The 9,484-nt window shown below is 35.6% G+C and overlaps 3 protein-coding genes across 3 annotated transcripts in view; 2 read left to right on the top strand and 1 right to left on the bottom strand.

Moving 5' to 3' along the window:
* LOC125862852 (protein DEHYDRATION-INDUCED 19 homolog 4-like) overlaps nt 1-3,287 on the top strand; it is a 5,465-nt gene extending 2,178 nt beyond the window's left edge. Inside the window, exons 3-5 of the mRNA XM_049542975.1 lie at nt 1,347-1,424; nt 1,586-1,860; nt 2,992-3,287. Coding sequence (XP_049398932.1) covers nt 1,347-1,424; nt 1,586-1,860; nt 2,992-3,103 — 465 coding nt within the window. The 3' untranslated portion in view covers nt 3,104-3,287. The remainder of the gene's footprint in view (nt 1-1,346; nt 1,425-1,585; nt 1,861-2,991) is intronic.
* Nucleotides 3,288-4,026: 739 nt separating this feature from the next.
* On the top strand, nt 4,027-4,907 carry LOC125862615 (major allergen Pru ar 1-like). Its single transcript, XM_049542731.1, has 2 exons — nt 4,027-4,218; nt 4,609-4,907. The coding sequence occupies exons 1-2, from the start codon at nt 4,035-4,037 to the stop codon at nt 4,902-4,904; spliced, it is 480 nt and encodes a 159-aa protein (XP_049398688.1). The 5' UTR covers nt 4,027-4,034; the 3' UTR covers nt 4,905-4,907.
* A 1,240-nt stretch (nt 4,908-6,147) lies between these two features.
* On the bottom strand, nt 6,148-9,250 carry LOC125863193 (uncharacterized). The gene is made up of 8 exons (XM_049543362.1): nt 8,907-9,250; nt 8,307-8,437; nt 7,422-7,499; nt 7,254-7,298; nt 7,104-7,148; nt 6,961-7,012; nt 6,624-6,720; nt 6,148-6,501 (listed from the first exon to the last, which is right to left on the bottom strand). Exons 1-8 carry the CDS (start codon nt 9,220-9,222, stop codon nt 6,336-6,338), a joined length of 930 nt encoding a protein of 309 aa, XP_049399319.1. The 5' UTR covers nt 9,223-9,250; the 3' UTR covers nt 6,148-6,335.
* Nucleotides 9,251-9,484: the final 234 nt, after the last annotated feature.

The following is a 9,484-nucleotide window of genomic DNA, read 5'->3' as shown; positions in this document are numbered from 1 at the left end:
GGGGGGGGGGGGGGGGGGGGGGGGGGGGGATGTTAGGAAGATTCCCATGGCATTGATGATAATACATATTGTCAATGTTGCCTTCGACTTTTTGAAATGAGATCCTTTTCAATTTAGTGTGTATATAGTAGAGGCTTTGAACTTCACAATTCAAAGCTTCAGGATAGTAGTTCCTTATTTCCCTTATGTAAAGGAAAAGAAGAAGAAGAAGATAGCTTCTTGTTCTGTTGCCTTGTATATTAATTGTGGAGAGTATTAAGCTGTAAATGCTTTATTTGAGCACTAAGTGCATCAATGCTACATGCTTACATCATAGTAGGTTTTCCTCCTGCTCTGGTTATTGCAATTAATATCCCAGTCAATGTTTAATTTCCCTAGAACTGTCTATAGTCTCAGGTCTTTTTTCTGGTTATTCAACGGTGGAGGTCAGTAACTCGATTAATCTAGCACCAGCAGATACCAGCAACCTCCCACCTTTTCTTTTCCTCCTTTGAAACCATGTAATCTGCCTCATAGTTTTCATTGGGAAAAGGAAATGTTTAGGCTCTCGAGTTCTTTGGCTCATTTTTGGAGTTCTCTGATTCATGGCCATAGTTAAGGATAGGAAAGGTTTGAAATGGAGGTCTTTAGCCTAGTGGAGAGGATCCTCCCACCTCCTACCCTAAGGTTGAGTATTCGAGTCACCAAGGGAGCAAAGTGGGAAAGGACCACTATTGAGTATTGACTCTTGAGCAGGGAGTTTGGGGGGTGGGCATACCATATTAAAAGAAAGAAAGTCAACTGTGACTTAATAGTCACTATCTCATTCCAAATAGACTTAAGAAGTACAACCTGAGGTGGTGCTTGGGCCAGCTTTGCTAGAAAACGTACACAGGAATATTAAGTTTTTTTCCTTCTTATCTTATGAGCTATAATCTCACTTTGTGTTTGTGGTAACACTCTGGTGTTAGAACTCCACCGCTCAAAAGAAATAGAAGTATAAACAGGAAAATCTGGGGAGTAGGGAAGCAATCTGATAATGAAAAGCTAGCCATGTCATTCAGGGTATTGAGAGCAATTATCTTAACTTTGCCCATGTCCCAACACGACTTATCCTTGATTCCTTCCATGGCAATTGTTTCAGACTTCTTAGGTGCAAATAGAAAAAGATCATCACAAGTATGATTATTATTTTGTCTCTCGATATATGTTTACAGATGTATTATTTATGTCTAAATGCTTCAAGCTTGAGTTGCATATGTAGCTAGTGCCTGTGGCACTTCTCCTATTAAATAAATGTCAGTGAAAATATCTGGTTTATATGTCTGTGTTATCCGTTGACTTAGACAACACATATGTACATGCAGATATGCCCCGTTTGTGCTAAAAGGGTTGGAACGAATTTGGTTGGCCATATTACGCAGCAACATGGAAATATTCTGAAGGTATCCTTCTGGTGCTTTTTCTTTGTTTGCTCAACTGGGATTTGAATATGAAGCCTTTTCTGTGTTCAGAAGCTCTTGCCAGAACTATAAAGCATCTCTCTTCTGTCTGCTTTTAGTGCTAGACTCGATATAGTTATTATATTTCATTGACTGTGTAACAGGTTCAGCGCAAGAGACGATTTCGAAGGGGTGGACCTAATTCAACTCTTTCTATTATAAGAAAAGAGCTGAGAGAAGGAAGTCTACAATCCATTCTCAGGGGATCCTCCCACTTGGTTTCTTCCACCAGTGCAGATCCTGATCCCTTGTTATCTTCATTCATTAACAGCTCAGCTTCGGTTGATGAACCTTCTGAAGTTCAACCTCTGTCTTCAGTTGATGAAGCTTTAGCAGCATGCTCAACACAAGAAAGCGCTGTTGAGAACTTGTCTGACAGGTATGTCAGCGTTTTATTACACTTCTATTATGTCTCCTTTTATCATTGCCTTTGATGCTGGGAAGTGGGAAGTGGATGAGGAAGTAGGGGTAAAAGAGGGAATGGAGTCCCAGCTGATGTAGTGCTTCTAAGCGTACATGAACAACCCTATTTCGGCTTCTTTCTTTTGTTTCTTTGTCCTTAAGTCATTGGGTTCCTTTTCTCAATGTTTTCGTAATGTTTAATTGCCTGTTTCATTGCTTGGCTGAGTTGCACATAAGTTTTCATTCTCTTTGTGGTATTTGGAACATATTTTTACTACTTAATGTGAAGTCAATTCTTAAGCTGCCATATTTTGATGTAATTTGGGACAAAAGTATATCCCTCTGTATGTTTATGATCCTTTTCCATTTTACCTGCTGTAGTCTCATTTTCCAATAATCATAGATACTGCTGTTGGAGACTTGCCAATGTTTAGAGAAGATATTAGTCTCAAGTTTCGTGTGTTCATCATTGTATAGTGTGCTAAATAGAATTGACACTCTTTAGACAAGGCATTGGTGATGAGTGGCATGCTTAGCAGATTCATAGGTCAATAACTTGTCAGATTTGAAATTGAACTGTTTCAATTATGTGTCTTACCATTCATGTTTAATGGCATGTTCTAGACCACAAGATTCAAAAGATATTTTGGTACATTAAACACATCTTTAGTTTCAAACCAACAACAACAACAAACCCAGTGTAGTCCCATAAGCGGGAGTGTACGCGGACCTTACCCCTACCTCGAGGAGGTAGAGAGGCTATTTTCGGAAGAACCCTCGATTCGATTAATGAACATCAGAGCAGTTAAAAGAAAAATACAAAAAGTAAAGAGGACATAAAAAAGAATAGGGAAAACATAACATAGCATTCAGATCTCAAGATTTAAAGATCTTCCTCTCTTCAACTCTGCGCCAGTCATACTAAGACAGAAAAAACGAATCGAAGGTGAGTACATGATATGCCTTAAAGGGAAAGATCCAAGTTTATCCTTTAGGCAACTTGTTCTTATATGGCTCTTTTGTGGACTTCAAATTTTCACTTTGGTCCTTTTCCTATTCACATGTCTGACATTATTAATCTTGAACTTGATGTTATATTATTGAACAGAAATATTCTGCCAACTCCACTATCTGAAGAAGACCAAGTAGAGAAGGCAAGGAAATGTGAGTTTGTGCAAGGGCTTCTGCTATCGACTTTCCTTGAAGATGACGACTTCTAATTTAACCAAGAGGATTTGCAATGTAGTAACTATTATATTATGTAACCTGCAATGTTGTAGCTCTGTGAAAGAAAGAGATTCTGCTGCCAAATCTGTAGTAGTTATTAGGCCAATTGGAACTTATGGAGTCCTACTGTATGTAGTTCTATCTATATATGTATGTATATAATAATGAGTACCCTTTACTTTTCCCTGTTGGACACTATGCAATATATTTCTAATTTAACCACGTAAAGACGCAGTTGTGATTCACATTTAGTAGGGTAGGGAGGCCGTTTTTGATATAAGAAACTATGTGATTATTAAATACTACTTGTAAGGAGGAGAAGAGATGAGGATAGTCCCTTGCTTCTCCAAAGTGCGACAACATCGACCTCCATACCTTCTTATCAAAGATCATGTTCTTATTTTTTTAATTTTTTTTGATAACCGAGAAATCCATCAGTGACTTGCTCTTTGGATCAATCACAGCCTTCTAAACTCGGTGGATAATGGGCCCGCGTCTCTACCCTTCTTCACTTAAATATCGGGCTTTGCTTTGCATGGTGTGAGGCTTGAACTTGCGACATAAGCCACAAATCCTTCACCTTTTGCCACTTGAGCTAGGCCTTGGGGGCAAGATCATGTTTTTATTTGATTGATATTGTGTCAGGTCTCATCTAATAACCTCCCTAATTCTTCTTTGGCTGTCTTATGCATCTTGAGAGTACAATTTATGACCACATATAGTCAAACATCACATGAGTAAAGAAGAATCCAAATCTTCAACTACTAAATAATTTGATTTTCATGTTAAAGAGGTAACGTGAACATACAGTGAAATAAATTTCATCATCTTAAACACTACAAATAAAGCTCAAGTTCATGCATTTGCATTTCATCAACAACTTTTATTAGTAAACATCTAAACAAAAAAGAAAAGAAAAAAAGAATGGGTGTCATCACTTGTGAAACAAATACTATTTCCTCAATTCCACCAGCAAAATTGTTTAAAGCTTCTGTTCTTGATGCTGACATTCTAATCCCTAAAATCCTTCCACAAGCCATCAAGAATGTTGAAATCCTCCATGGTGATGGTGGTGTTGGCACTATCAAGTTGATCACCTTCGGCGACGGTAAAATAAATAAATATATGTACATATATATAAGTTTGTATCGATTTTCATAAATGAATAGTTGGTGTAGTAATAGTATTTTACATTTTTACTGACTTAAGATCTTGAATTAGCGTGAAAAATGAGTTGGACTTAGTTTTTGTTATATTTTGACTAAAAGAATGTCAATTGTTGATCATTAGAATACAAAAGAAAGAATTTTATTCTCTAGACAAAATAGAGACACGTTATCCACCAAGGATAGTGATGAGATGTATAAGATTCCTTCCTCCTCAATCAGAGACCTCATGCGTTACATGGACTCCAAAGCGAGTACCAGACATGTTACCTATGTCTTTAATTCTTTTCTCACCTATCTTGATAATAATAATTGTTGTGTTGTTTTTTTAGGTAGCCAATTCAAGAATATGAAGCAAAGGGTTGATGGAGTTGACAAAGAGAACTACACATACAACTACACAATCATTGAAGGAGATGCTTTAATGGATGTTCTTGAATCAATTTCTTATAAAATTAAAATTGAACCATATGAAAATGGAGGGTCAATTTGCAAGAACACTAGCACTTATCACACTAAGGGTGATGTTCAAATCAAAGAAGAGGACATTAAGGCTGGCAAAGAGAAGGCTATTGGACTATTCAAGGCTATTGAGGCTTACCTCCTAGCAAATCCTGATGCTTATTAATTTATGTAGTCAGAGGCGGATCTGGTGCGGGTTCAGTTGGTTCATATGCAAACTATTTTATTTTTACCTAAATTCCTTATTCAAAGATGGATCTAGTGCGGATTTCAATCAGTTAATTTGAAAACTACTGATTTTGACCTGAATTGCGTTCTCAAAGTTAAGGTTCACTTAATTTGAACCTACTTAATTTAGATCTTGGATTCGCCTCTGGTTGACAAAAAGTAAAAAGAGTGTATTTTCATTGGTGTGTCTTTTAATTTCTTGTATTGTGTGGTGGTCAATTTTTATCTTTTTTTGTTGTTGTTTACTTGAAATTTGCCAAGGAATAAAACTCATGTTTGTTGTCTATGAACAAGTATTGGCTGATTATTTTTTATTTTCTACTTCTTAATATCAATAAGACTAATGAATTTCCAATGATAATAATCATAATATTCAGAAGACAAAGAATAGTTCGATAAAAAATTTAAGTTATATATATTAATGATTGTAAAAATAATAATTATATTATTAGAGTAATTTCACTTATGTTTGACAGATTTATAGAGGAGCCACCTTTGTCTAAGGAGGTATCAAAAGTCATTCTTTTTATCAAAAAATTATACTACTATATATGTCAAAAAGTCATTCTTTTAACTTTTAAATTTTTTAGTTTTTTTAATAAAATTTTTGACTTTGTCACTATATTTACTCAACCTCTAAGGAAAATGTCCACATGTTTAGTTGAAAAAACATTATTGTTTGTGACACACATTCAAGATCCGTCACTAGAAGTCATGGTGGAATGATAAGTATTCATTCATCTTTAATTAAACGTCTGAGTATATAGTCATCTTTGATATGTAACACTTTAAGTTACCCTTAAAATGAAACCTTCCAACGCAAATTTAAATTAATCAAGCCCTAAAACAGATAAATATAAGACATATTCAAGAATCAAGATCATATATATATATACTTTTATATATTTTGTTATATCTTCGACGCGTCTCCTCACGTGCAAGCCTAATTCTTGTTTCATGGCCAAGCATGTAGATTTTGTGTTTTTTCGAACACTTTTTAAGTCAACATTTTGTTTGTGTTGAGAGAATGATGAATGTTGATGTTAGTTCATATCATCAAAAGATTATAAGCCATCAATTTTCCAAGAATGACTATTCTTTTCATTTTGTGTTTGGACAAAACCAAACAAGTGTACATTCAGAAAGGCATATGAAATTCCATCATATTCAACATGATACTTTGATAGACATATTAGCATTATCACGCTTTTCGTGTCGAAAAACACTCACTTTTGATTGAGCAGAAGTTTGTCAATACAGACTACAAGTCAATGCAGTTTATTTGTGATGCAAATCACAAATATTTCTGATATACAACCTAATATGGAGTTAGTCAGCAAAATTGCTTGTCATTCGATCAGCATCAGACTCAACCGCCATATCGTTCTTTTAACAACTCTGGAGGCTCTTCTTCCATGATTCCAGAACCACTTGTTGACAAGTACTCGCGTATTGTAGTTCTACGGTCACCAAGGAAGGTATGATCAAGAAAGTTGTCGTAGGCTAGATCACAAAGATTTTGAGCGGCCAGGACACTACAAAATCACAATGTTCAAGCAGGTATGAAAATCCAAATGATCACAGGACTAAGAGATTTGAGGAAACAAGTTTCGGAAATGAATATGGTTTGCACTAATAAGTACTCGATGGAACTGACCAATGACGGAGATAGACACGGCAGGGGAAAATATCATCTCGCCATATCTTGTTAATATTGTACCGTCCATACCGCTGGAAGAAGATGTCTTTATCACCTAATGATAAAATAGAAGATATGAAACTGTAACATACACACAGAAGGTAACATATGATACATGAAACAACATGAACTTAAGAATGAATCATCAATTATTTCGTTTTCGGTTGAAGTTTTTCCCATTTTCTTATTGTTAGTGTTAAAAAGATAGTAGAAAATCAGGCTGTTATAGTGAAACGTTGTTATAATGAGGTTTTACTGTATTACTCCCTATCTTTCCAAGTGACAGGAAAATTACCTCTGCATCTATTTTTCAGGTACTCCTCATCACTATAACGGGCACAAATAACCTGCATTAAGAGATAACACAAATATGGATCAAGAGGACAAATTATTGGTTCACCAGAGGTACAAAAGGCCGAGCAGTCTCAGGGTGCTTACAGCTGGATTGATGTAAAACAATTCATTAAGTGTTTCCGGGACTACCTAAACACAGAAAAAATTCCGATATTAGTTATATGAATTGAAGTTACATTTAATTTTATACAGTTAGAGAAAGGCAAGAGAAGGAAGGATTATTGAAGGTCTTACAGCTAAAAACCGAAACTCGTGCTCTCTTTCAATAAATGCTGGAATCTGGTCTTTACAGAGAAGAAGTTAGAGATCAGGAGTAATCATGGCAAGATCTCAACTTAAAATGGACAAATATTTTTATTAGGTACGTAACCAACTTAAAATGGATACTTCGTAAGACGTTACCTCTGATCTCAGAATCTCAAAGATAGTAACGATAAGAGTTTCCCCTTCACAGGGCTCCACACTCAAGCTTGATATTTCCTAGAAATAGAGAAACATTCCACGCAATAGAAGTCAGTCCTAAATAAATATTTGAGAGTAATTCAAAAGGCAGCAATAGTTTATTCACAATGACGGTTTTCCTGATACCTCAATGCACAATACTGAAAATCAAGTTAATCTAACTCTTTCATTTCAAAGAGGCTTATAAAGATTTTCAATAAAATGACAACCAGGAGCTGACACTTCTCATTTAAACAGAGAGTTGAGTTGACCATGCTTTCGTTTTTATTTTTGATAAATACGGAGATCGAACCAACTTGCACTTATCTCGACAAATCCACATGGTACCTGCTACCTCTCTCCAAGACAAGTGTCGGTAACTCTATCCACCACGACATAGACAAGAAATCACTTAACTTTTCCTTATTTCACATGGTCTGTTAGACTTATACCATTCTCTCATTTCTACTTTTCTCTCCTTCCAAGTTTCCTGAAGAATTTATCCTCCTTCCCAATTCCAAAAAAGTGACTTAAAACGATTATAGCAGAGACCGTTCTAATTCCAGTTTATTTCACCTTTACAATTCCGGAAAGTTTCTACTGATAAGTAGTTATGTAAAGCCAACAAAAGTTAGTAACTTTACAGAAATTGTGACTGAGCAATTTCGTTTAATCATAATTTACTTTCATCCTTCTAATATCCAATTAATATATCAAGAGTCCAGCATGCAGAGCCATTTTTTTTGCTTTGTTTCTTTTATTCCCTGCACCTTCTTAGCAAACCAAACAATATGAATGTAAAACAAAACAATATTAAAGATTGCATTTTTAGTGAATGTAAGACACCTTTGTTTCAGGTTTAGCTATTCCACGCTCGAAGAAAATAGGTGCCACATGAGCAAACACTCTCCGAAATCCACTCACTTTCGCCACTCTGAAGTTTATCAGATCCGGAAATGTACTCCGAGCACTCCTCTCTGCTCTACCAACAAAAAAACAACATCAAAATGCCATACACAGTGACAGATTATAACACAACTCACTTTGTCACAGCTTAATTCACACTTCCAAGTTAATTTGACTAAGCATGAACTACATTAATTGCCAAAGTAATTCTCACGTTACCCTTCTCGAGAGTCAATTTGACTAATCTTCAGAGCTGAGCTACATTAGATCAATTCAACTTAAAAATACAAAAAATATACGAGAAGTACTATAAATTGCAATTTTCTCATATCAATACGGTGAAAACAAATACAATCTTAAAATTGGCCAAAAGTTCATGCAGTTTGAATGTCGATAAATGAACCATGACAAGTATTTTCGAACGGAAGGATTAAAAATTAAGATATTTAAAAAGTACACTAAGTATTGAGTATAAAATTGCAATTCTGTAATATTCTCCAAAAATCAAAGTTCAGGATAAATGTATAATCTAATTTTAACCTGAGAGGAGAGAACCGAAGCCGCAAATGGTGATAAGTCCATCGGATGATACAATTCGATCAAAATCAGATTCATCGGCAAGTTCCAACGGAAATTTCAGCTCATCGCCATCGACGGGGTAATCGGCGGCGGAGGCGGAAGGCATGGTGAATTTTCGCGGGAAAAAGTAATATCTCCGGCGAGAAAAAGAGAAGCGGAGTGAACGAGGAGGATGAGTGGCGGAGGCGACATAAGTAGGTCCTAAGCGCGTGTAGACACGCGCGTACGGCAGCGATGGAAGACCTACCGATACAGAAGGAGTAGAATGAGTGGTCATGTGTATCACGTGAATATTGTGAGAAAGATGACTCATTTTTTTTTAAATATATCTACAAAATGTGGTTAAATGCCTAATAAAGTAGGTATTATTTCAATATCTTTTGGACCCGTTCGGACATGATTTGAAATTACGTTAATTTGAAGTTGAAATTTCATTTTAACATGTTTTTTGATACTACCAAATGAATAAACTATAGTTTATACCTAAAGTATTAGAATGTTTTAAGGTGTCGCATTAGTAAATGGAGAACTTACATAAA

The sequence above is a fragment of the Solanum stenotomum genome, chromosome 4 (assembly GCF_019186545.1).
Source record: "Solanum stenotomum isolate F172 chromosome 4, ASM1918654v1, whole genome shotgun sequence".
Lineage (NCBI taxonomy): Eukaryota > Viridiplantae > Streptophyta > Magnoliopsida > Solanales > Solanaceae > Solanum > Solanum stenotomum.
Note: the sequence above shows the minus strand (reverse complement) of the source record. Positions and strands in the feature narration are given on the sequence as shown.

Excerpts from the sequence above, each read along its gene's own strand:
- LOC125862615 (XM_049542731.1), top strand. The coding sequence starts at position 4,035 with ATGGGTGTCATCACTTGTGAAACAAATACTATTTCCTCAATTCCACCA. Across the intron at positions 4,219-4,608 it reads GTTGATCACCTTCGGCGACG|GTAGCCAATTCAAGAATATG; the intron begins GTAAAATAAATA and ends TTGTTTTTTTAG.
- LOC125863193 (XM_049543362.1), bottom strand. The coding sequence starts at position 9,222 with ATGACCACTCATTCTACTCCTTCTGTATCGGTAGGTCTTCCATCGCTG. Across the intron at positions 7,299-7,421 it reads TTGAGATTCTGAGATCAGAG|ATTCCAGCATTTATTGAAAG; the intron begins GTAACGTCTTAC and ends TGTAAAGACCAG. Across the intron at positions 6,502-6,623 it reads CGTGTCTATCTCCGTCATTG|TGTCCTGGCCGCTCAAAATC; the intron begins GTCAGTTCCATC and ends GTGATTTTGTAG.